The sequence below is a fragment of the Acanthochromis polyacanthus genome, chromosome 21 (genome assembly GCF_021347895.1).
Source record: "Acanthochromis polyacanthus isolate Apoly-LR-REF ecotype Palm Island chromosome 21, KAUST_Apoly_ChrSc, whole genome shotgun sequence".
Classification (NCBI taxonomy): Eukaryota; Metazoa; Chordata; class Actinopteri; family Pomacentridae; genus Acanthochromis; species Acanthochromis polyacanthus.
In genome coordinates, this window is record NC_067133.1 from 13798236 (window position 1) to 13824968 (window position 26733).

Sequence of the window (26733 nt, forward strand, 5' to 3'; positions counted from 1 at the left end):
AATAGACAGCGGCTCCGTGGAGAGACGGCGGCGGACAGACGACAGGAGGCGGCGCAGCAAACAGCCAGTCCCCGCCGAGGTTTGAGCTCCAGGCTTCGGTTTGCGCTGCGAGGACAGACAGAGAGCCGGCGGAGGACGTCTCTGTGTGGGAGAAGGAGCCGAGCCGCGTCCGGATGGACTGACAGCTGAGCTGCACTGAAGGTAAACCTGAGCTTCTCCCAGATGGACCAATTAGCGGCTCATTAACGCCGCTGTCTCCAGGTGCGATTCATTCACATTCTGCTGTACAGAGACTCTCGGTGCTGTTCTGCTACACACCTACTCTTCTGTTTACAGTCCAGCCTTGTGTGTTTCTGTCGCTGCTTTTAAACAGCAGTTTTTTGCAACACATCTGTCCATAATATGTAAAATTCCTTTGTTAAAAGTTCCACCGCAGGCTGTGGCAGAACGGAGCAGAACAATAGAGCTACTGTGAACCTTTTGTGTCCCATCTCACCTCCCTGAGCCTCTCTGCGTGTCATTCTTCACCTCACTCTTCACATTTACCTACCTGATTTCTGTCCACATTTCTTGCATGCTCACGTGCACTGACTCCAGCTGTTCACATGTACAGCATGCTGTCAGGCTCTAATGCAGCTTTGTGTCTGCAGAGGATCCACAGTTCAGCTCTTTGTGCTGCAGACACTCTGTAAACAGTGATGCTGACACCAGAGCTGCTTTGGAGTCTGATGGAGGATGCCAACATCCTAGCATCAGGGATGGTTTTCTGGTTTTAATGCAAAGATCAGATGATTATCATCTTGGTCGATCCACAGAACAAAGGTGCTGTCTGTCACTTTCACACAAAAGCCAAAACACTGACAGTATTTGAGCTATTTCACCTGATTATTTTCATTATCAAGCAATCGATCTGCATAAAACATCCAATAAATGCCCCAAAATGTGAATGATCTTAAAGAAAAGCAGCAGATTTTAGATGGAGAAAATTGGCTGAATGCATTAACTGGCAGAGAAGTCTAGCAACAATCGTTTTTAGCGCAGTAACTAATGATCATCTCCTTTATTGATTGATTATTTCATGCTTGAAACATAACAAAACATGTTTCTCAGCTGTAGAGTGTCCATGTTGTTCCACCAAATGTCCAAAAAGCTCCAAATATTCCATATAAAATGATATTTTAAAAGAAAAGCAGCAAATGTTCTCTTTGTCTTAGACACTGTGATCTGCAAATATTTGGGTGTTTTTCAGAAATCATTGATTGGTGGACAAAATAGTTGTTTTCTGTGCTTTGACGTATTGATTAATCGACTCTCTGGGAAGCTGTCTCTGGGACTGTAACAAACAATTATTTTGAGTATTGATTCATTTGTCGCATAAGAAATGAAGTGTTTGCCTGCAAATTCTCATGTATAGAAGATGAACCTGTTCTGCTTTAAAAATGACTGTAATAAGTCCACAGACTGACACCTTTAGGACCGTGATTGTTTTCATTATGGATTAATCCTTTAGTATAAGGAAGAACAACAAAAAAAGCCAAAAAATATGTTTCTGAGCTTAAGGTGATGTCTTCAAAAGCCTTGTTTTGTTTCAAAAAACTCCAAATATTCCATATCTGATAAGGAAAGCAGCAAAATTTCTCTTTTTAAATGCTCACATGTGCAAATACTTGGTATTTTTGAAAATGTTTACTTGGAAAAAATGACGGATATTATTAAATGCTTAGCTTTAGCTTTTTGTAAGTAAGTAAATAAATTTTATTTATATAGCACCTTTCACAGACAGAGAGCCACAAGGTGCTTCACAGCATAAATAAAAACAACAATTAAATACACACAAATAGTCAACACTAAAAAATAGGATCATAACAGCCACAAAAACTAAGCAAAAGCCTGAACAAACAAGAAGGTTTTAAGTTGTGTTTTAAAAGCGTCAACAGATGCAACTGAGCGGAGAGAGAGCGGGAGATCATTCCAAAGCCTGGGAGCAACAGCCTATGCCTTTGTTTAATGAACTCTGAGTTCTTTTTCGGTCTATAACAATTTTCAGTGTCAATTATGACAGCGAAACATTTGTCTGTAAATTGTCTTACTTAAGAGGCTGAAACTTGAAAATATATTGTTGTTGCTTTCTGTATGTGTGACTGAGACCTTTAGGACACAAACGAATGGTTATTTTCATAATGATTAATCGTTTAGTGTATAAAATGTCAAAATCAGAAAAAAACGGTTGGTCAAATATCTTTAGTTCCACCAAAAAACAGAAAATCTCTAAATATTCAACTTAAAATTATATTTTCCAAAGAAAACCAGCAAATTGATCAACTGAGATACTGAAATCTGCAAATATTTGATATTTTAAACCTATTTTTCCAGTTAATTGACTACAACCGTTGCCTTCGTTTTGGGCCTACAACGTTTTTTTCTCAGTCTTGACAAATTTGCAGTTATTTATTTTATTAATTGATCATTGATACATTTTGTTTAGCATTACATACGACAAAGCAAATGTCAGGCACTTCTTGTATTTTAGGAGCCGAAACTTGACAGTATTTTGTATTTTTGCTCAAATGTCCATTAACTAAAATATAATAGACTGTAGCTGTTTTCGTCATTTTTCAACAAGAAATAGAAAAAATAACCAAACTTTCTCTAGGTTTTAGCTTCTGAAATGACAGAATTGGATGTTTTTCTCTGTCTTTAATTTTTGGTTGAACAAAAACGATCAAAGATGTCATTTTCTGATTAGAATTTGTTTGCTATCTTTTCCCTTGTATCCACTATGATCAGTCAATAATGGAAATAATGGCTCACTGCAGCCCTGGAACTTTGATAGTTTCCACTGCAAATGTTGAAGGTAATGTTAGCATCGTTAGCTTTCCAGCTACAGCTGATGAATGTGGTTCAGAAGCAGCTGTATCTGAAATCAGGGTGGTTTTCCAGAGACTCGTTAATGTTCAGGTTTTGGACCTTCAACTTTTGAGGATGTCACCTTTCATTTCACAGACCGCAAGATTAATTGGAAATATAAGTGGCTACACCTCTTTCTTGCACTCAGTGTCTCTGAGGGTTTGTTTTGCTCAGCAGTTGGGGGGGGGGGAAAGACAGTCAGAGGAGAAGAAAGGGCTCCAGATTAAAGCAGACAAAGGGGTGACGTTACCTACTGTAGCGTGGGGTTCACAGAGGCAGGAATGGCTCGGCTTTAAAGGAGAGCATCCAGTGATGTGCCGCCGAGCGTTCAGGCACAAAGCCTCAGTGTTCGCAGACGCTGGAGGCCGAGCTGGTTACAGCCGGCTGCTTTGATGTGCTCCATGAGCTCTGTGGGAGCCGCTAGCCAACCCCGCTGTGGACCGAGCCCTGCTGTGGGCCAAGCCTCACCGTTGACCGAGCCGCCGGCCGCCACTCTCGGGGCCAAATCTGGTCCCGCAATGGGAGCGTGAAGGCTGGGACAGTGACGGCCGGCATCATGTCATCTCACTTCTACAAACATTTCCAGAGGACAGAGCTGCTTACGGGGCAGAAATAATCTCTGTGGTTTTGTTAAGTCTCAGTGGGCAGAGGCAGAGAATAACATTTCACACGGTAACATTAGTGCAGTGGCTCTGAGCTGCAGAGTTAAGAATGACAGAACTGAAAGGCCTTCAAAGAGCAGCAGGAGGGGAAATCGGCGTTTCCTTTTTTTTTTTTTTTTTTTTTTTGTCTACAAGAGAAAAGAGAGAAGAGAAAAAAGAGAAGAAAAAAAAAAAAAAAAAAAAAAGAAATCGGCGTTTCCCAGGGCAGAGGAAGCTGGTTTCACTCAGCTTCTGATCATTTTTGGGACCAAAACGTAGAAAAAATCATCTGTTCTTCTCTAAAGCCTCATAGCTCTTGTTTTAGCCTGTGTTATATTAGTTTAGGATTGTAGTTTGTTCTCCTCATGAGAAATTTACAGCTGTTGAGTCGTCCATGTTTAGGATTGGTCATCTCTGAACATCCTCCTATTCAAGTTCAATTAACCCAACTGCGGTCATTGGTTTAGTGAAGCCAGGTCACAAAAAGATACCCTGGATATGTTGAACTTACTTCATAGAACAGATCTCTACCACACCTGGAGGAAGCCTGTAGAACCTGGTATCAAATGTTTGCAGCAGGTCCACCAACAACGTGGGGCCGGATCATGGTTTGTCCCTTTTCAGACCAAATTTAGCCTTTGTCAGAGGCAAACAATATGTTTCTAAGTCAGAACTCCCTGCTTCATTTACGCCCAGAGACAACAGTACTGTGGTGTGGTACAATCTAAAACTGAGACTTTTGAAACTCCACTTGGGTTTGAAAACTCTGGAGTTTCATTTGCTGGACGGGCAGAAATGGAATCTTCTGAAAAGTTGTCAAAGACGTTGGTTGTTTAGAAGAGGCAATTCTCGGTGCTTTACATACAACATAACAAGCATCATGACTGCAGCTGTGGCTAAAAACAAAAGTCTTGCTTTTAGACAAATGTCTGTTTTTTTTTTTTTAAACATTTCTAAAGTAGATTTCGGCTCTGCTTTGTTCTTTTATTGCACAAATCTCTCATGAAGTGCAACTTGATAGGACAAAACTTACTTTTTTCAATCTTCCTGGAGCAGTAGAAGATTTCTGCAGGGAACCAAATATGGTGTAAAATAGCAGCATTTTGTTCATTAAGTGTTTTTCAGCCGGGTGACGTATTGATTCAGCACTACAAATGATTAATTAGGTGTCAGTGTTTTACAAGACGATGTTGGCCTGAACACAAACGAGGTGGAAGATGCAGTTTTTTTTCCTGCAATACAGGAGACATTACTCAGCACTTTAGTCAGGTTTGTCACATTTACTCACAATAATCATATCTAAGTGCAAATGTTAGAAGACGCAGAGCAGCGGATCAAGAAAGCAACAAAGCCTGAGCTTAAAATCTGTCCTGTCTTTAACTAGAAGCTGCTACAGGCACTGAAGAACATCAGCACTGAGATCTGTTTTCTTTGTTCCAGTTAAAACTTTGGCAGCCTGCTTCTGCTCGAGCTGTAATTGATTTACTGACTTTTTGGAGAGGCCTGAGAGGATTGTGTTGCAGTAGCTGAAGTTTGCTTGAAAATGAAAACAAACTTCTGTGTGTCAAGAGGAGAAAAGAATGCTTTGAGTTTCAGATATGTTTGTTTTGTTCACCCAGATCCTGTGGGTCTGTTGGGCTGCAGCATGGAGCCTCGTCATTTTGTCGCATCCCTTCGATGTCTAATCAGGTTCACTGTTGTGTTCAAATGGTTTACGTTGTTTTTATGGGCGAGGCCGCTGCCGTACCAGTGTCTCATTGTCTTGTTTTGAATTTGCTTGGCAACATCCACATTAATCCACCAATCCAAGGTTTCCAGCAGAACATTACATTTTAACGAGATTCATTTTGCCTGTCAGTGAATTTAATGGGGTGGCTGATCGATGTGTTATTTGTGTCCAGATTTGAGTTATGACTCCAAGAAAAAGATTGAATTTTTATCCACTAGCTGCCACCAAACAGTTTCAATAAGCATGAAAAACTCTGCTGGACTCCATGTAAAGGAAAATGGCTGAACAATGCAAAACAGAAAATGAATTAAAATGATTTTAATACACTGTAATGGCACAAATGACCATTTATTAAAATACACATTTTTGATGTGTACGTAGTTTATACGTAGGTCTGTTGTGCTTTATTTTTTGAGTCATGTATATTAATTTATTATTATTATTATTATTATTATTATTAATAAAGTGATGCTTACTAGTCATAAAGTAATTTCACAACACAGGAAAAAATCTGTAAAATTATCATATTTTAATCCTTAATATCTAAGTAACTTTTTCAAATTATTGCAATTATCTGTCAAAACGTGTTATGTATACAGATAAAAAAGTGTAATTTTACCGTTAAATGATGCAAAATACCAAATTAAAATTTATAAGAATATACATTTTTGATGTTTGCATTAGATACAGTTGACAAAAAAGCAGACAAACACAAATGAGAAAAAAAAACACAAAACGAAGAAATGATACACAAAATAACAAATAATCTGAGACACAAATGACAAGTCAGACAAAAAAAACAAGACAATTTTACAAAAATGACAAAAAATTAGACAAACAACAAAACAAACAAAAAATTTGCAAAAGAGTTTCACAAAAAAATGGAATAACGACAAAAACGAGACACAAATGACACAAGACCAAAAATGACAACAGCGGGAAGCAAAATGACAAGAGTAGACAAATGAGACAAAAACAATAATAAGACAAAACACAAACGAGACAAAAAGGAAACACAAAATGACAAACGCAAGAGACAAATGGCAAAAGTAAAAAAACAAGCCAAAAAAAATTTAAAAAATGAGATGCAAAGTGCCACAAAACGAGACACAAATTAGACAATGTTTCAAGGCGACAAAAAATGGACAAACGACAAAAACTTGACACAAAATTACACAAATGACACAATCCAAAAATGACAAAAACGAGAGACAAAATAACAATAAAGTAGACAAACAAAAAGGAGACAAAAATAACACAAAAGAACAAACGATACACAAAACGAAAAAAGCCAAGCCAAAATAAGACAAAAAGGAAACCCAAAACAACAAAAACATGAGAGAAATGGCAAAATTCAGACAAAATAAAGACAAATTACAAAAATGAGACGTTAAATGACAAAAGAACAGTCTAGTATTTTACTTTAAGATTAAAACAACTTGAGATGTTGAAATTATTTCAAATTTAGTTTTACAAATTGCAGTTAATGTCTTCTCTGTAATTTTTACTCTTTACAAAGTTGCCTCGTGGGCCGGATTGGACCCTCTGGCGGGCCGGTTTTGGCCCGTGGGCCGCATGTTTGACACCCCAGATTTAGTCTATAAGGAAGAGTTGAAACTCACAGCAGCATCGAGCAGTCGTCTGGGTGTCCGTGACCCTTTGTGCTGCTGCAGAGAGATGAAAGGTCATCAACGCTGTGAGCTGCTGCTGCTCCAACAGGTGATTCCTCAGCTCCTGTTTGCTGCTACAGACGGCTAACGTTAGGAGGAATTAAAGCAGACTGACGTAAAGCGGACTGTCAGACGTCTCACTGTGCTTTGTTTACAGGCGAGCATTTCAGTGAACACAAAGGTAGCAGGGAGGCAGCGGGGCTCCTGGGGGCCCTCAGGGAGCTGCCAGGGCTCTGTTACCCTGAGAAGCAGCAGAAGATGCGCCTAATTAGAGCCGGTTGTGACTCCTTTCATCTCCTGCTTCTTTGATTTGACGATAGAATGGAGCACATACGAGCGAACGCCTATGCTCAGGAGGTTACACGTCTGGTAGAAAGAAACGGAGTGTGAAACACAGAGCAAGCATACGTGTCAAGGTTGTCATGGTTAAATGAAGAGAATAAAACAAGGCACCAGTGGATGACTGTAGAGCTTGTTTTCAGCTCGGAGCAGTCAAACATCTAATATCATGAATGATAAATATGACAACGTGATTGGATGTGAAGTGTTGCTGCACAGACTCATTATTTCTAGGTGTAGGCATTTCAAGAAGCTAAAACTGACTGGTCTATTTGTATCATTAAAATTAGTTTTTATCCAAATTCCCAGGAAAGGCTACAAAAGAAAATGTGAATATAAATATATGCTTCCATCGTCTGATTTGATGGGAATATTAGATGTAGAGCTGTGCATCGAAACCGTTAATGGTGCCATTCAATCATTAATTATGATGAATTATTTAGTAGAGCTCCAGTCAAACCTCTAACATTGAAAACCATGTTAGAAATACAACATTTCTGCTTGTTTCATGTATTTAGTTTCAACATGTGACTGTAAAATTAAGTTTACATTTTTTTTTCCCTCTTCTAATTTTCCCCTGACCTCATCTTGCGTGATACTTCTACATGTGGACGGAAACCCATTATGGACAAGCAGCTACGGTGTTGTGACAGGAGATTGAAGCCATACTTCTATTAAGGAAATCCTTTTTTGCATTTTGGTTTATAAAGAAAATGATTTATGATGCATATGGATATAAAGCTCAGAATACTTATTGTGAAAATGTGTAAAATGTTCCAGAAAAGAACAGAAATGAACTACAAACTGCCCCTCAGTGTTTTTTGATAATCCAGAAGTGACATGCATCATTTTCTTTCTTCCTGTGCACATTTTCATTTCATGTGTTGATGCTGTGGGCTGCTGGCTGTGCAGACAAACAGCCATTATTGAGAAAAGATTTTGATTATAGAGCAGCGCGTAAAATGAAACCGGAGTGTTTGTCTGTGAGCAGGTGCTTCTTCTCTGAAAGCTGCCTCGACCACTCGGAGCTTTATTGACCTTGTCAGGGGGCTGCTGAGTGGTTCGGTGATGGACAGCCAGTTGGCTCCTCTGGGTTCAGCTGACTCCTCATTTTTATCTGCTTGTCGTACTTTAATGCTCAGCACAGTGTTGGTGTCCACAGCTGTTACCTTCCTCCACTGTCTCGGCTAGGTTACTTTAGCTACGGTGTTTTTCCATGTTTTCAGTGAGTTGAACTCAAATTTGTAAGACGTTAGTTATGGTTGCTTTGGCAGCAGCAAGTGCAGTTTAATACGACTGTTTGTTTACAGCACAGGCAAACTAGTGTTTTTCTTCCAGCCATTTTAAATTCACTCTCTTGTGAATTTAAAAATGTAAAAAAAAATGCCCACGTTGTTCTTAAAAACAAATAAGTTTTATTTCCAGATTTCCTCGCCATCAAATCCATTCCATGTTTGTCCAGTGCTTTTAATGTGAGGCAGCAGCAGGAAATCTTTGGTTAGAATTAACAGCAACTCCCTGCTGTAAACAGAGAGGCTGATATATTACAAATAGTGATGCTAAAACCAAATTCAGTTGGGCAATAGTGGACTGTGCCATTTGCAGTACACACAACTAAATGCTGAGATTCCAGCTTTAAATCAAAACTGCAGTTTGATGTCAAGATAATTACAACTTTAAATGATCCGGTGTAGAAAATGCTGAAGAACACGGTTCCTATGTCTGAAATGCTTTTAACCCTCGTGTCATCCTGCAGGTCAAATTGACCCGTTTTAAAGTTCGAAAAAGTGGAGGAAAAAAAAATGGTTTCACAGTGAAACTTCTCAAGATTTTGGGAGAATTTTTGAACATTTTTTGGTGGAAAAAAATGCTAAAAAAAAACTTCACAGGCATTTTTTTGTGAATGTTCTGAACGAAAATATTGGAAATTTTACTGATATATTTAGAATCATGTTAGATATTTTAAGGATTTCTTAAACAGATTTTTACAATTTAAAAAAAAAAATACAAAACTTTTCCTGCCAAATTTGTGGGATTTTTTTTAAATAAAATTTTTTCAGGGAAACTTTTTTTTAATGGAATTATTGGAATTCTCTTCCTGAAAGTTTTGCAAATTTTCATAAATTTGGGGAATTTGCTGATTTTTTTGTTTGTTTGTTTGTTTGTTTTGTTTATTGTCAGACAGGGAAACTTTATTTTTTTTGGTGCCTGTTAAAGAAGACAAAAAGGAGGGCTAAAACTCCAAAACATTTATCAGCTTTTTTTTTTTTCTTGGACACATTTTTACCTGCTATTGACTCCTTTTCCCATTGAAATATTTTTCATTTTTTTACAGATCAGATTGATGCACATGCATTATATTTTGTGAACTTTTTAAAGAGATGCATAGAAGAGAGAGATTTTGATAATATATCATGATTTTACAGCTAGATTTGGTTAATGTTCTTGACAGAACGACGCACAACAGATGATTACTTCAAGGACTGTTGGAGAGCTTAAAAATCTGATAATTCTACTTTTTACACTTTCTGTCTCTGATAAATAGTGTATGCAATTTTACTTTCTTTAAGACAACATTCCTTTTATGCAGCGTGTGCCAGGCTCTGCCACATCATCATCGCTGTCACTCGACATGAGCAAGGCAGTTCAGACAAGTTTTGCTTATTTATCTACCCAGGAAGCTGTACCAGTTTGAGGACCAGTTGGTGGCCATGTGTCCCTGTCAGATCCAACACAAGCATTGCAATCACCAAGGATCAGCAGGTGATCTCTGTTTGGGGTTTTAGCAATCACTTTGTCAAGAGCAGCATAGAAATTTTCCTTAACAGTGTCCTTTGCATCCAGTGTAGACAACTGTGTAATCATTAAGCATGAGTCTAGCAGTCACGAGTCGCTCACTCAAGCCAGCTGGTAGTTCATTAAGATGTTTGAGAACACTTGTCTTAATGGCTAGACCAACTCTGTGTCTTTCATCCTTGGGTAAACTTTCCCAGATGAAAGTCTTACTACTTCCTAGCTTTCAAATCATTCCTTCTGCAAGGAGTCTGGTTTCTTTCAATGCTGCAATATCGATATCTAGTCTCCTCGGTTTGTACCCAGCCAGTGCTGTACGTCGCTCAGGCCGAGGATCTGAATCCATCAGTGGCAAAATTCAGAGTGAGTGCATTTGGGATGAGGTCAACATATGTTCTCCACAGTAGTCTTTCCTTTTCCTGGTCATTGCTTTTCACCACTGCCACTGGGGGGGGGGGGGGGGGGTTGCTTTGTCCGTTACCTTGAACACATTATCCAATTTAACCAAACATTATTCATGGGACAGTTTGTGCTAAAGGGTTACAGACTCCAGTGCACAACTCGAGGCCCCTTCACTGCTCCAGAACCTTAATTCTGTGGCAAGACGCAAGTCAAGACGATGGAGGCACTGGAGAGTTGCAGTTTGGTCGATGGCTGCTGACTGACTGGAAGTTCATCATCCACCGTTTGCAGATGTTATTTTTGGTTCTACAGAGTGTCTACCCACCCACCTACACTGTTTGGAAACAAGTAGACTAAGCCGGTTTAGTCGCCGGCCGCCCACCCAACCATGAACCGGTAGTTACCAGGTTACATGTTTACTGGTAGCAGTCAGTCTGACCTGACCTAACCTGCCAGATATAATACTGTATATAAGAGTTGGACCAATAAACCACAGCTTATTGTCGACGTATTGGTGTATATATCAGCCAATGAGTACAGAAATTAGGTTTGAGACCAGAAACATTGTATGTACACCAGAGAGAAGTCACAGCAACTTGATCCTTTAGAATGTGATTCCACCTTTTATTTAAATCTCTGATTCATTGAAGTCCTGTCCTCATTTATAATGAAGTCAAGATTAAAACAGAATACACGAGGCAATAATACATGAGAAAACAGAATTAATCTGTTACATTCTGCGATGCAGTAGTTTGTAGTCAAGGTTTTAAATTGACCTACAGCTAGAGTTGTTAAGTTAAATGTTTGCTGTAAAATGTTCCAGGTTTGTGCTGCAGAAAAACTGAAAACAATTTCCCCAAATTTAGCCTACATAGCTGCATTTGAGCAATGACTTTGGACCCAGTCAAAAGAGAGTTTCAGTTTGGTGGCAAGTTGCTGCTCAGGGCTTTATAAATAAAAAAGAATCCAATTTCTGTCATGTCTTGCTGCTAATCTCTTCAAAAGCAGAGAGGATTGGAATAACTGTCACAAGTGACGAAACTTGGAGCAAAATGTTGCGTTCAGTATGTATCTTATAGGTTTAATTTAGTAAAGCAACTTTAAACTAGTGTTTTATTCCCACAGATCACAGTTTGACTGTCACCGCGGTTCTCTCTGGTGGAACATACTGCATGTTGTTGTTTGGTTTCATTGTTTTCACACGCTTTACTGGAGTTTTGTGTACACATTTCGTCGTCCTGCAGACGGGCACAGATGGACCTGAACTCAGGATGTGGCCAGCAGCATCCTGTCTCCTTCAACACCTCCTCATTCCTGTTAATGAGCGCCGCTACAGTTCTGCTGTGCCATCAGGGCCGTGAAGTCTCCAGTCATTCAGATCTTTCAGCTGCTCCGGTCGTCCAGGCAGCAGCAGCAGCAGCAGCAGGAGGAGGAAGGCGAGACAGATTTGCTGAGAGTTGAAGGCAGCAGGCAAGACGGAGCAGAAACGCATCGGATCAGATTTAGACATTCATTAAAGCAGCAGCATCATTAATCAGTTCCACAAACGCTGCTCCACTCGCACATCCAGAGTGACTCATTTAGTCAGTTTTCTTTTTCTGCCTCGTCCTTCATCTGCATGAACAGAGGTTGGAGCACTGATTTATCCACGTTCACACCTGGAGCTGTTTGTGAGTCATTTCAGTCGATTTGCATGTTTCTGGATGAGGACATGGAAACTGTGGCTATGAGAGCAAAGTGTTAATTGAGCTGAACGAGAATAAACCTACAACTATGTCGGATTAGAAACAGGAATTCATTCATATTGATGCTGCTTGTGCAGAAACCCATGTCATCTTCTTTTCAAACTTTGCAGCCGTGACAGTAGTGTGGTTTTTAGGGTCGACGGTTTAAGTTGGTCCTCTAGTTTAAAATATCTCAGCAACGATGTGGCTTGATTACTGTGAAAATTAAAACATTTGTGGGTTCCGGAGGATGAATCACACAGACTTCATGATCGTCTTAGCTGTTCCTGAGCACACTTGAGGTTTTTGCAGTTTTTAGTGAATTAGAATTTATTTTTAAACGTGTAAATCTTTCATTTAAATTGGCAAATGCTAACATGCAAGTGATGAATGACTTGTTTTTCATCCTGTTGTGTGTTTTTTTCCAGATTATTGCATTTATAAAGTTTTAAAGTATTGTAGCGTTGTCATAGTGATCAACGTGTTAGCACGCTAATGTAAGCGTTCAGGTCGAGCACAGTTGTGACTAAATATGGCTTTGTGAAGCTGCTGGCATGGCTGTAGACTGTTTTGAGTTTGAAGCAGCAGGAAATGATGATCAGCAGCAGTAATTTAAGCTAGTGCTGATATGGTATAAACAGTGAGGCTAATTTTAATGAATTGGCGAAGAAACACAAAAATGCATTGCTTTCTAAACCATAAAAGTAGGAAATGTTCAATTCAGGAGTGGCAGTCTGGATAAATGTATAAAAATATATGAAATTTGAACTGGACTGATAAATCACCAAATTAGGGCGGTCACTATATCCAATTTGCACTGGACAGTTATTGTGTTGGAATTCCTGATATCAGTCAAATTCCACTTTAATTTAGGTTTTTTTTCGTCTCTTTTGTTTTGACAAATGACACAGAACACAACAGTAGGAAGGAGGAGAGTCACAATAATTGTACTTTACGTTGTTCCTGTGTTGGAGTGTCGACCAGATAGCTGCTGGTGTTAAATTGTTTTTTACTATATTTGTCTGTATTAACATGATATCACACCCCTACATCAGATATTACCGTGTTGAAGATCAGTGTAAGTAGATAAATATTCTCAGTGCAATAAGGCCAACTCAAGCTTTATTTCTTAATTTAACTGATGACTGTGGAAAGTTGTAATCACTGTATCTTGGACATAATTCCAGTAAGCAAATGTATATCCTTAAATGTGCCATGCATAAAAAATAAAAATCCACCTTCTCTCAAATTCGTTTGTGGTGCCTCTTAGTTGTAATGGAGCTCTGTGATCATGAAACATGTACTTTCTCAAACGCAGTTTAAGGGTTACATAACGATTCACTTGGCCTGCACTCAGTGTTCTCGTTTCCCCACGATAACAGTCCATGTAAGTGTAAACAATACTGTGGTGTTCTCAGCGGAGGTCGTCTGGGTGGATTCTGTTCTTACTGTGAACCTCGGTTTCCTTCCTGCTCCTCCCGTTCTGCAGGAACATCGTCTCCAGACCTTCGTCCCTCCACCACCATGAACTCGTCACCCCACGGCTCCAGAGCTTCCATCGACATCCTGGAGGAACTCCAGCTGATTGCTGCTCAGAACCTGGAAAAGCTGGACATCAACAAATACTATGAGGTCGTCAGAGAACTGGGAAAAGGCACCTATGGGAAAGTGGACCTGGTCGTCCACAAGATCAGAGGTAATAACGCTCAATGACTCGTCCTGATTGCTTTCTTTATTAATTATCTGGCCTGTAAAATGTTGGATAATACGAAAAAAATGTTCAACCTACAGCCCAAAAATATATACAGACATATAAAAAATTATCATAGTCATCACAAAACCAGCACATATCAATATTTGTAATCTGAATGCCTGTGAAAGTTTCAGTATTTTCACTTCAAGACAATCAATTTTTAATGAACAGTTAATCACAGACTTGTTTCATGTCTAGTAAAAATTGTTTTAGTTTGATTTCCAGCTTCTGCAGGCTCAAATGGCAGTCAGGCTTTTAATTTATTATGTCAAATGCAATGAACAGGGTTGCAGTAAAAGCAATATATGGCATCTTTTATTTGCTTTGTTCAAAACTAGGGATCAAAAATCAAAAAGGATTCATCGGTCTATCATTCATAAAGGCAAAATCTAAGTCTTACAAGTCTGTTGTTTGAAATAAGTAACATCAAACATGTCTTGCCAGATATTTAAGCTAAGCAGCTAAACATGCTCACGAAATAACATCAGCAAAATATATAATGTTCTAGTTTTCCTGTCTTTCTAATGTAAAATAATTATGGCATTAATTTTACATGCATTTGATGGCATTTCTGACACTTTTTTTAAAACATAAAATCATGAAAGTGTTTAAGAAAACACAGGACAAAGAGGATGTAAAACACAACTTTCTGTGTTCTATACAGTAAAATAGTGAAATTTTCTCTATAATCAGAAACTAAAATAAATTACAGGTTGCATAAATCAATAACACAGAATGTTATTTTATTATGAAGCATTTTGTGCTGCATTTTTTTGGTATGAATAGTACGACACAAATGAAGTTTACTATTATATAATGGCCAATAAAGCCGACAGGATTTACTAATAAAACTGCTGAACTTTTAATCTTTTAGACTTTCATGTCGTAATTTAATAATGTGATGTTACTTACTTTATTGTAGTAGAAGACCCACTTATTTCTACCATAACTGTTGTTTGATGCTTTATTGCAAAGTGCATTAAGGAAAGAGAAAAGCCAAATATGAAACACTGATGAATCCGTTTTTATTCTTTCTATAAAGACAGTTTAGATTTAAACTTGCCGTTCATCACCTCTTTTGGGTGGACAAGACTTACCAGATTCACCTCCAGAAACGAATTTGGCCTCAAAACTAGCAAATCTCCAGGTGGAGGAAATGTGATGTAGCCTGGCCGCGGTAGACAACCCACGTCAACGAATTCAATTCTCTGCCAGGATGGGTCTAGTTACCCTCCATAAGGCTTGAGGTTGGATGCTCCTAAAACTGGCCGGACGAATCACCATGAAGTGTAGAGTCAGAAGGCGGGCGTAACTAAGTGACGACAGAGGCGCGACGATTCTGACAGAAACAACCGGCGCACAATAAACGGTTATCTTTCGACTTGGCTTTGGCCACAGCCGTTAAAGATTTGAAGCTAAAATTCAACTTGAAAGATAAACAAAGGACGGCACTGAAGTGTTTCATTGAGAAGAAAGACGTATTTGGACTTATGCCGACGGGATATGGCAAATCCTTAATATACCAGTTGGCTCCGCTGGTTGGGAAGCTAATAGGACTTAGCCACAATCCGCCGGCGCTCTAGGAACTCCGTCAGCCTATTCGTTGCGCTGATTGGTTGTATGCCTACCCAGTTGCTGCAGAGTGATTTGAAAGACAACCTTTTAGCCCGCCTCCGTCCCTGTCGAGCGTTCCTAGACCCTTGTGTCTTAAGAGCTGGGTCTAGAGCGGCTAGGCTAAATGTGATGATGATCTGAGCTCATTTTGCAGCAGCACATTAAAATCCAAAATAACGGTGTGTTCGTGTGTCACTGTGCAGGTTAAGAGTTTACTTTTAGGAATTAATCTGAGAGCCAAAGTGGAGCTGCCTTTTCTGCAGTGATTTTTGGCTCAGATCAGGACCCAGACAGCCTAAATTCACCACTTAACTAATAGAAAGTCTGTTCCACCTCCTCACATTAAAAGCCAAATTGTTGCCCATCTGCTCTGAGCCCCTCAACAATCTCTTTTATGGAGCACAAAGCCTCAGATTCACTGCCGGGTTTTAGAGGCTGCGGTCTGTCAACGAGACAATCTCTGACCTTTTCCACCAGGATGCATGAAAAACCTCCCGTGGGTTTATTATTTGAGCCATCAGAGGAGCAATGTTGCTTTAATCGTCCAGCCCTCAGTGTCCCAGCATGAAAATCCAGTTAACTGTGGAAATGAATGGCCTGAAGACACAGTAATTTCTGACCTTTGGATTATAATTGTGAGCAAATGCTTTTATACTGAAGAGAGAAAGTTCAGTGTCTCTTCAGCAGCTGTTTTAGCCACTGATTCTTTTTCTCTATGTAATACTTTTATTTGTATTTAAATGTTCATGATTATTCCACAGTAAACTATAATTAAAAGCTCTGTCATCCTATATTTTACAATTAAACCTGGTAACATGTTAGAAAGCTTGAAACGGTTTGATTTTCTCCCTGCTGTGCCTTTGTACACCAGGAATTTAGATTTTTGTCATTTACCATCCTAAAATGATCTTTTTTGTGTGTGTTGAATTGCGATTCAGCTGTGGTGAAAACTGTGTCACAGGAATATGTAACCAACAAACTGAACCCTGTAGGTGTTCAGTAAGTTTGTGGGTCAGTGGGACACATATTTCTACATGTAGTTTATATTTCTGCTCTGGAACACTCAGCTGACTCGTGTAAAGCTTCAGCTGACTTCCCCTGAACAGATGCTGTTTATCTTTGCTCATTAGCCAGCAGGCTGATTTAACAAAGCAAATAATTCACCGTGTAAACATGAAACTATTGCAGAAGAAGCTGCAGCTCTTTGGTAACTGTACAGATCAGACATTTCTCTGCATTCTCTATGTTCAGGAAAGTCGAAGCATTTTTTTTTAGATGTCTAATAATCAGTGCTAGTTTCTGCTCATAGCTGGACTATAGACTGAGAAGGAGGCTACTTCACATGTTCTGGAAGTTTTAACATTAATGTTGTAGATATTTATTTAGTTACAATTGAGAAATGAAGTTTCTAGGACACTTGATCAGCTCCATCTCTCCATAGTGTATAGAGCCAGTTGTATATAGATGCATAAACTTTGTGATTTCCCTTTCAAACAAATATCTATAAACCTGCTTTAAAATGATAGAAAAATGCATCCCTTATTAACACAGAATGTCTCAGTGAATCATAACATTTCAATGTGTCTTCAGTCTCAAAGTACTTCACTGACAGTTCTGTATCTCAGTCAACATGTCGCAAACTGGACATGCTCACAGCTCCTTCAGGACTCTTATGTTCCCACTATGACGGTATAAACAAAACACAGGCTTAAAAATGGGACTCGGACCCACAGCTTAAGTTAATGGATCCATGTCAACACAAGAAACCCACTCGGAGGGCGCAGTCGTGTAATTTCCAATAGATAAGGCCGCGGTGGTGGATTTTTAGTAGGATCGCAGTCATGTGATCATTAGCAAGCAGCTGAAGTAGTGTTCACTTGTTGTCATAGTTACAGTGCCGCTGTGCCGCTATCTCGCAATTCTACAGAAATCTTTAACAAATTCATGGATGCAGAATATAAGCTGCATCACTGCCAAAATCTAATCAGGTGGTTCTTGAGTCATTTCTGACCTTCCCTGAAAATTTAATCCAAATCCATTTTCGAGTAATGTTGCTAACAAACAGACGGACGAACACATCCTGATCGTCACATAACTCCACCGTGTTCCTTGGCAGAGCAGTAAGAGTCCTGCATTCTAAAGCTCATTTGTTATCAGCAAAATGCACTTTAAATATCAAAAGTAAAGTCCTCATTGCCCAGTAAATGGTCCTCATCAGGGTTCTGTGATGTGGTTATTTTGGATGCAGCAATGTGTAGGTTTCATTTTACTGCTGCGGATTTTTCAGACTGAGGTGTTTCTAACTAATTTATGTAATTACTGAACACCAGTCCAACAGCAGAAACATGTGTCTGGTGTTTTTAACATGCTGGACAACATATAATTGGTGAAATAAGCAGTCAGCGCCATGGCTGAGTTTGTCTACCTGAAACTGTGGCGTACTAATGCCAGTATCAAAAACACTGAGGATTTAATACAGAACAAACCAAAGGAACTAAACTTGTCAACTTGTAGGAGACTTTCTCAATCATTTTTCTTCTACAGAAGACTCACATTGGAGAGTATGCCTACATCTCAGCCATTTAAAAACATGAAGGGATTATTTTTACAGTGGAAAAACAAAAGTATCAATATGGAATATACAGAATTGAGTTTTTAGGGACAACCAGTGAGAATCCTCTAGTTTATCACAAACATTGTAAATCATGTGTTTAAAGCGGTCCGACAAATGTAGTGGGGCACAAAGTAGAATATTTCCCTGGATAGAAATACTCAATTAGTATCCTGTTTGCTCTCAAGGCCATGATACTGAATAAGAGGGACATGATGGAAACAAACAGCAAGCCCCTCTTGACCTTTCCAGGCTGTAAAATGCTTTTTGCAGAGCTGATCCGGTGGTATTGGAGAACCTCAGCTGACACTCTGACTGCTGATGACAGTGTTGCAGACAGACTGGCAGCTCTCCAGGTTATTGTCTGGAGAGTTTGGATCGTCGCCTCTCACTGCTCCTCTTGAAGGAGGTGAATCACAGCAGCTCATTGTAGTTTGGTGCATCTTCCACATTATTATATATCAAGTGCTTTCTTCATGTTTGGCTGTTTTGAGGAGATGTAAATGTGCATAATCCTCAACATGAAAGCAGATCAGAAGCATCTTGGTCACACTGGGAATAGAACTAGTCCAGAATAAATCTCCCACAAAGAAAAAAAACATCAGGATTTAAGTCTGTGTGGAGATTTTAATTATTCATCAAATGATTTTAATTAAGTTTCTTGCAAGCAATTAGGCTGCTGTGACATAAATCCCCAAACACTTTAATAGGCTGGAAAAGAACAAGAAGTGAGGAGCGAGATTGGAAGTTATGTAACCCATCACGTCCTCGTTTTCAGGCACAAAGATGGCTTTGAAGTTTCTGAGGAAGAAGACCACCAAGCTGAAGAGCTTCCTAAGAGAGTACAGCATCTCTCTGTACCTGTCGCCATGCCCCTTCATCATCAACATGTACGGCATCGCCTTCGAAACCGACGACTACTACATCTTCGCTCAGGAGTACGCGCTGGCAGGAGATCTGTTTGACATAATCCCTCCACAGGTGAGAGCTCAGTCACACCTGCACACATGAAAACATGAAACCAACATTAAACAAAGAAATGCAGAACAGACCCTCCCATGAGCTCTTAAAGAATGTACGGGACAAAGTAAATGTAAAAACACATGACTTTGTTAAAGTTCTAAGTTGTTGTCTAGTGGCTGTTGATGCTAATGCTAAGCTAGCAGGTTGAACATGTTTGCACAGGCCATAATCTTCCAACAACATTCAAACTAAAGCGATGAAGTTTATCTGCCATGAATATAAATACACCTCAGAAATGGTGGCAGATACTGATAAATTAACTACAGTTAACTAGTCACCAGGTAATTCTAACATTATAAACCTATTATAACTGAACAGGTATTACATATATTTACTGTTAAAGACGGCAGGATAAAGGTCAAATGGGACTTCATCTTATTTGTTAAACAAGTCCAATGAAGCCTCAGTTGTGCTGCTTTCATTGTTAATTATACAAAGTCATTATTTTGTCTTCTTTAATTTAGATTTGGGGTTACCTGCTGTTCCTCAAATCATTAATGTAGCCCATTCTGATTTTGCAGTGAATGTTTGATTCCTTAACCTTAAGAGTCAGCCTTGTTAAATGAGTAATCATTTAAATAAATGAAACAGTGAATGTTTTACTACAGTATTTAAACAGAAAAGTTACACAATAGACTCAAAACGCAGAAAGCACATTACTTCAACAGAAATGAGGTCAGATCTGATGTGGTGGAAACGACTAACAAAACAAAGTCTGACCCATTTCAAATTTATCAAAGGAGCCACTGTGTTTAAATGGTAAATAACCTGTTACGTTATGCAATAAACAGAAAACATGTTGCTTCATTCTGCTCAGAGCAAACTTCAGTCTTAATAGGTTATATAAACATAAAACAATCCTCAGAGTTTATCTATGTGATGGAGTAACTTGTTAACTGTAATTAACATTGGTCCAGCTGCTGAAACGGCTGCTCAACTGGAACAGATGGCTGCAAATACTTGCCGCTTTAATGTATTTATATTCGGAGCACAAAGTTCCTGCTGATACACTTAAGTTTGAATGTTGTCAGAGGCATTTTAATCAAAGTCATGCTTCTCCTGAATGTACGGAAAATGTATTAACCTGGTCGACGTGCTAGTTTAGTCTGAGTGTCAGAACGCTAGCTAATCCAGACAAGAGGAATTTTAACAACCTTCTGCTGCAAAACGGAAGGTTTTTGACTTCTTAATTGAAATAGTGATGTAGTTTGTGTGAACATCAGTCTGTTGCATTGACATGTACTTCTCAGCATGCAGTCAAAAAATTCAAATGGAAATGAAATCTGTCAGTCCTCTCCTCAGGACAGGTCTTTAGTTTGGAAATCATCACTTCCTCGTTCACCGGGGAAAACAGTGGAAAGCAGAGTCAACCCTGAGACACTTCAGATGACATCCACATGTTTAACTTACAGTTCAGACATTAGTGCATCAGAAAACTGTTGTTGCATTGACATTTTATTTATCTGTTGCAAATCCCCATACTGAGGCATTACAAGCTAATACTAGCTAGGCTGGGTAAAGTTTGTAGCTTGTTAAAGAGGAACTTCGTTTTTTTTTTTTCAACCTGGGGTCTGTTTTCATTTGTCATTTCATACATGTGAGTGATGGAGAAATGAATTTTCGACATAGCTCCAGTATTTAGACAGGCAGGCAGAAAAAAAACTGGTGTTTTGGCACGAGCTATCGTGCGATTTCGGAACGAGATTTGCTTTCTAGCGTCCTGAAATTTGGATACAGACCACAACAAAGAGCGATCGCCAGGTAATGTGGAGGTTTTCGTTCACTTCTCATCTCTAGTATGTTGTGGGACACTCATTGAGACTATCTGAGCCGGTCAGTGTGGGGGGGGGGGGGGGAGGAGAACGTTAGGGCGGACTTTGACGCGGGGGGGCAAGTTGCCCCATACTTTTCGCGAGCTGAGCTGCTAAGCTGCCTGCCTGGCTAAATACTGGAGCTATGTCGAAAATTTATTTCTCCATCACTCACATGTATGAAATGACATATGAAAACAGACCCCAGGTTGAAAAAAAACAAAGTTCCCCTTTAACAACCTATGGCTAACCTAGCAAAAGTAAAATAACATCGGCTAACATTAGCGGCAATGACAGAACAGCATATAAATAGTTAATCAACCTAACCTCTCCAACACAGTTCCTATTTCAGAGGCTGTGTCAGTCAAAAGTAAGCTGTTGTAATATAACCTGTCAAAAACCACAAGTGACACTTTGGCATGTTGCTCACCGCATTCAAACAGTCAGTCCACTGGCAGTAGATAAGGACTGGTCTACAACGTAAACGGCACATTAATGGTGCCGAACTACAATAGCACAGCTGCTGGCATGTTTTTTGGAGAACAGTTAGGACACTGCCTCCTCCCTCAGTTCTGAATAGTTAATGCTACTAACACACTGGTTATGTTTTCATTATGATAATGGGCTAAGGCTGATCCAAGTGGCCCACTGACCTCCATCCTCACCATCCAGAGAAAGCGGGGCCACCTGACTGCAGTCCCTGTGCTGTCTAGTTATCAATACACTGTCAGCAGACTGGTGGGTGTCAAACAATATTCAAGCTCTTTGCTTTAACAGATTCTCAACAAGTAGAGGAACCAGAATGTCAAAGGCAACTTGTAAATGAGTACTTTATAGACTACTGCATGATTAGTTTAATCCCATCAGTTTAGTGTTGTTTAATATGCATATGAAGGGATAAAGTGCGAGATGAAGCTCAGCAGACATCTAAGCAGCAGCATTTGGTAAAATCTGTGAATGTAATATGTGCCCATTTATAGTTAAAATGTGTTTTTTTTTTTTGTTTGTTTATTTCTTAAGTGTTTTGGCTTCAGCATTTCCATAACTGGAGTCTCATAGAAAATCCAAAACTGAACTGACTGGATCAGCCAACTAAGTATGGAGCAGTAAGATTAAAAAATAGCCTACCAGCTTTCCTTTAAAATGTGTGAACGTTAATGTGGAGCGCTCACTGGAATATTGTTTATGACGCTTACACTTTACTGATGGCGAACAGACACTGGACATCACTGCTGGTGGAATCAAGTGGCTCTTCTGTTTCCACTTGCTGGGTGTGGAGTTCAGCGGGTCACTTGGGTCAGCACTAACCATTATCACCATGAAAATACAGCAACATGTTAGCATTCAGGGCTGAGGGAAGAAGCAGTGCCACAAACATTCTTCTAACAACACGTGCAGGAGCTGTGCTATTGTAGCACGGCATCATTAATGTCTACAGTGTAGATGACCAATCCTTCTTTCACTGCTGTGGGCTGAGTAATAAGTTGTTTATATTAAGTGAGCAATAAATTCTCATCATCATGGCAAAAGTGTCTCACTTGCTGTCTGACAGAATCATAACATCGCAGCCCCTCAGTGGTGCATGTTGCTAAAGAAAAGTTAGTTTGTGGTAATAAAAATTTGTGTACAGTAGTAAATTGTAGTTATTACACTAGCATTAAATAAGGTTAGTAACAAGCCACTAAGACCGACCCTGTTAAGCTTCAGCGGCCCGCCCGCAGGACGCTTTGAGATCTGCATAAGCATTTCCTTAAATGTCTGAAGCTGCAAACGCGATTATACAAACACTATACACCCATGGAAAGCTTAGATTCTCATGAATCCGCCGGTATAAACCACTTTCAGATGTGATTACCACAGCAGGTAATATAAACACATTTCTTCAACAAATAACGTAAACGGCACAACTCACCTTTGAAGGCTCATAACTGGTCACAGATGAAAATATTCCAAAAAAAAACGGCCATAATCTAACCTTGGACATCCAGACAAAACAAGCCAGTAAAATATTTTGTCCAAAACATGTCTTGAAATCAGTAAACAATCCACAAATAGCTAGTTTTCGTGAACGTGCACCTTGCGCTGCGCGTCCCATATTTGTGATAGGCTACAGCACCTCCCGCAACCCTAGTGAGGATAAAGCGGTGTATAGAGAATGGATGGATGGATATTAGCGAACTTCAGTAGAAATTTCAGGCGGAATTGACCGCAGTGTATAGGGCTACCACTGGTTTGTCAAGCCTCAGCATAAGGATAGAAATAAACACGAAACATCAACAACTGTAACAAACTAATGTCTGGCTTACACATATAGACGTTTTCTGAGGTGGAAAGGAACTTACCAATGAAGACAAACTGGTGGAGGGGTTGAACTGACATCCAAACTTGATCTGTTTTGATGAGGTCAGGTGACAAGACAAGGAAAATACTGAGAACGCAGTTTTGTCGTAGCACTAAATGGCAATTTCCAAAATGCATTGCTATTAATCAAGAGACAAAAAAACTTGCATTTCAGGCAGCACCTACTACAACTGCATCTCAATAAACAGTAGGACCAGAGATATACATATTTACAACAATGCTTTCCCACAATGCAACCTCATGTATCCTGTATCTGTTCAACACATTAGCAGTAAGTTTTGAAGACAAGCTTTAACACAAAGTCTGCAATTACCTGCAGCTGTACGATCATTGCTGCTGCACAGTGACAATATAGTTGTCAAAAGCTGGTTGGAGGTCAGCACCATGTTAGAAGTCAACACAGAAACCTGCAAAAATAAATACAAAAAGAACATCAGAAAATACAAGAGATGGTGAAGCTTTTTTTTTTGTTTGTTTGTTTCCAATCACAGGTTTGCATCTTACAATTATCAAATACTAACAACCTCAAGCTCCACCACAGTTATTTTTTACATCACCAAATCTTAAAGTTCTATATAGTTGGACTTCTCTGGTGCGCCCCCTAGTGGAATCCTACAATAACGCATATACTACATCTGAAACTGAACAGTTAACGTTCAATTAAAGGTCTCTACTTAGCAGCACAACTTGGTACTGGAGCAAACGTGGCACACATTCGTGACTGTTACACTGAATGTGCCGTGTCTGCTCCATTATCCGTTAATGGTTTTGCAATCAATTAATCATGAACATTCCAACTTGCTACTGAAACAAATCAACTTGACACAGAAGTGACGAGGCCGTCAGAAACTAAAGCTACTTTTCCCACTCGGCTGCTGGAGGGCAGAACCAATGAGCAAATCAGGTCAACTGCTGCTGTTCAGGGACAAAAACCAGAGGTTAACTTGATCAGATTGTTAAAATATTCTGAGCCTTTATTTACTTACAGTGCCATGACTTTGCTTTTCCGACGTGACTGTATTTATTTCTCCTTCTGTCCAGGTGGGACTCCCTGAGATGGTGGCCAAGCGCTGCGTCCACCAGGTGGCTATCGCCCTCGACTACCTGCACTGCAAGAAGCTGGTCCACCGAGACATCAAGCCCGAGAACATCCTCATTTTTGACAAAGAGTGCAGAAAGGTCAAGCTGTCAGACTTTGGCATGACACGGCGTGCCGGCTCTCCAGTGAAGCGTGTTAGCGGTACAATCCCGTACACTGCGCCTGAACTGTGTGACACCTCTCGGCACGAGGGCTTCTGCGTGGACTACAGCACAGATGTGTGGGCGTTTGGTGTGCTGCTCTTCTGCATGTTAACAGGAAACTTTCCTTGGGAGAAGGCCATGCCCAACGACGCCTTCTACGAGGAGTTTGTCCGCTGGCAGCGCCGTCGGACGGGCCATGTGCCGTCGCAGTGGCGCCGCTTCACAGACGAAGCTCTACGAATGTTTCGCAGGCTCCTCTCCATCGAACAGGACCGCCGCTGCTCTGTCAAAGAAGTCTTCAGCTACTTCAACCAGTGCTGGATGTTGGACACGGAGAACGGGAACAGCAGCAGCGGGGGGTTGGCGGGCAGCGCACCTCCTCTGGACATCAGCTCGTCCTCTTCTGAAGAGGATGTATTAGTGGACAGACTGAAGCAGCAGAGCCTGTCGCCTGCCTGTGTGGCAGCAAAGGGAGGCCTCTTGATGGACACCCACTACTCCATGTCCACAAACAGCTCGCCGTCCTCCACTGGCAGCTATGAGCGGGTCAACAGAGACAACAATGAAAGAGGACGCATCCTGGTGGCCACGCCCATCGAGATCTGTGTGTAGAGACGGCCGGTGCTGCTTTCAGGCTACCTGCTCACACCTGCACACCGGTGTGTGCCAACCAAGAAGATTTCTCCGACTGTGAGGAAAAAGGAGAAAAGTGAGGAGGGGCGTGTGGCGACGATGCTCAGCATCGGAAAACAATCGACAGTCTGACAGCTTCACTGCAGGTTCACTCATTTCTGATGAAGACGGGCTCTGAGGAAATGAGCAATGAGACAATCACGCACTGTAGCCTCTGTGGAACAATACACAACCTCACTGGACAACCTGTGACAAGGAAAAGGTGACATGACAAAAACATAATCAAGCAATATGTTAACAAAAAATAAATCTGTGAAGCAAAGTAGAAAGATGTGATCGACTTTGTGCATAAAGCGACCGTAAAACGTGTTAATTGTAGTATACTGTACCATCCTCATGTTTGGTAGATTGTTTGTGTGCTTTTCTTTGGACTTAAATTATTTATTTATGTCGGATGTATTTATTTATTATGTTTTATTTTATCTATAGGAAGTGAAAAATAATTAGAGACGAGCAGATGAAGGTAACTTTTTTCTTTACATTTAAAAAAAAAATACAGATGATGTGATCTCCAATGAAAGTAGATTGTTTTTCTCACCCAAAATTTTTTCCTGTGACGCTTAAACTGTACAGTAGCAACCAACCATCTAGTCAGTCCTCCCATTAAAATGCAGTGAACTGTGATTATTACTGAATACTGCAGCAGCTCAGTTATTAATATGAACACTTCCAAGCAAAACTGACAGTTGGCAAATATGTATTACCTACTTGTTAAACTGATAAATATGAGGAAAGTACACAAAATTACTCTGTCCTTTTTTCTGCTCGCAAGGTTTACAAAGAAAACGATAACCTTTAATTGGGAAGTAACTGGTGATATATTGGACGTTTTGGAAAAAAATAAGTAATCGTCTTTCAAAATAGGAACAGAATTTAGTATTTGGGAATACTACCTGACAGCCGACTGCTCCCTCAACTTGCTTTCCATTTTTCAAAAATATCCTGAAGGGTTATGCTGAAAATGTGACAAGATGGACATATGTAAAATAATAATAATAATAATGATAATTAAATCTTTTTTTGTTTTTATAAAGTACTGCATGAAGAAACATTACTGTGGTGAAAATTTGTTGAAATAAAAACCCTGAAATTAAAAGTCTTTTTTTTTTTTTTTTCTTTCTGCAGAATTAGTTGAGTTGTGCTACAGCTGGTTCTTAACACACAAAGTAAGTTAGCCTGGAGCTTAAAAGTCACAAGAGCCACCCGCCAACTCATACAACAAAAATGATGGTCAACATTTTACAGGGGTCCAGTAACTATCTTGAGTTATTGCCAGTTTTTTTGCAAAAATAATGAACATGGACTCACCAGTGTGTCTAATAGTGGCTGAGCTCCGGAGCAAGGCCCACCCACTGGTTCAGGTACGTCAGTGACACCTGGGTAAGAATCAAACACAAGAAGGAAAAGTTCAGCGAACACA

General features: G+C 39.8%; 1 protein-coding gene and 2 long non-coding RNA genes across 4 annotated transcripts in view; 1 reads left to right on the top strand and 2 right to left on the bottom strand.

The window, feature by feature from the left end:
* Positions 1-26409, top strand: unm_sa1261 (un-named sa1261). Its single transcript, XM_022198478.2, has 4 exons — positions 1-201; positions 13695-13901; positions 18962-19164; positions 24420-26409. The coding sequence occupies exons 2-4, from the start codon at positions 13730-13732 to the stop codon at positions 25230-25232; spliced, it is 1188 nt and encodes a 395-aa protein (XP_022054170.1). The 5' UTR covers positions 1-201; positions 13695-13729; the 3' UTR covers positions 25233-26409.
* LOC127531555 (uncharacterized) lies at positions 18871-24483 on the bottom strand. Of its 2 annotated transcripts, XR_007938688.1 has the most exons (5): positions 24365-24483; positions 23692-23785; positions 23360-23407; positions 22214-22320; positions 18871-19182 (listed from the first exon to the last, which is right to left on the bottom strand). It is a non-coding gene; the product is annotated as an uncharacterized LOC127531555 (long non-coding RNA). The 2 variants fall into 2 exon arrangements; XR_007938687.1 differs by lacking the exon at positions 22214-22320.
* LOC110954133 (uncharacterized) overlaps positions 26086-26733 on the bottom strand; it is a 12031-nt gene continuing 11383 nt past the window's right edge. Inside the window, exon 3 of the long non-coding RNA XR_002595906.2 lies at positions 26086-26689. This is a non-coding gene — a long non-coding RNA (uncharacterized LOC110954133). The remainder of the gene's footprint in view (positions 26690-26733) is intronic.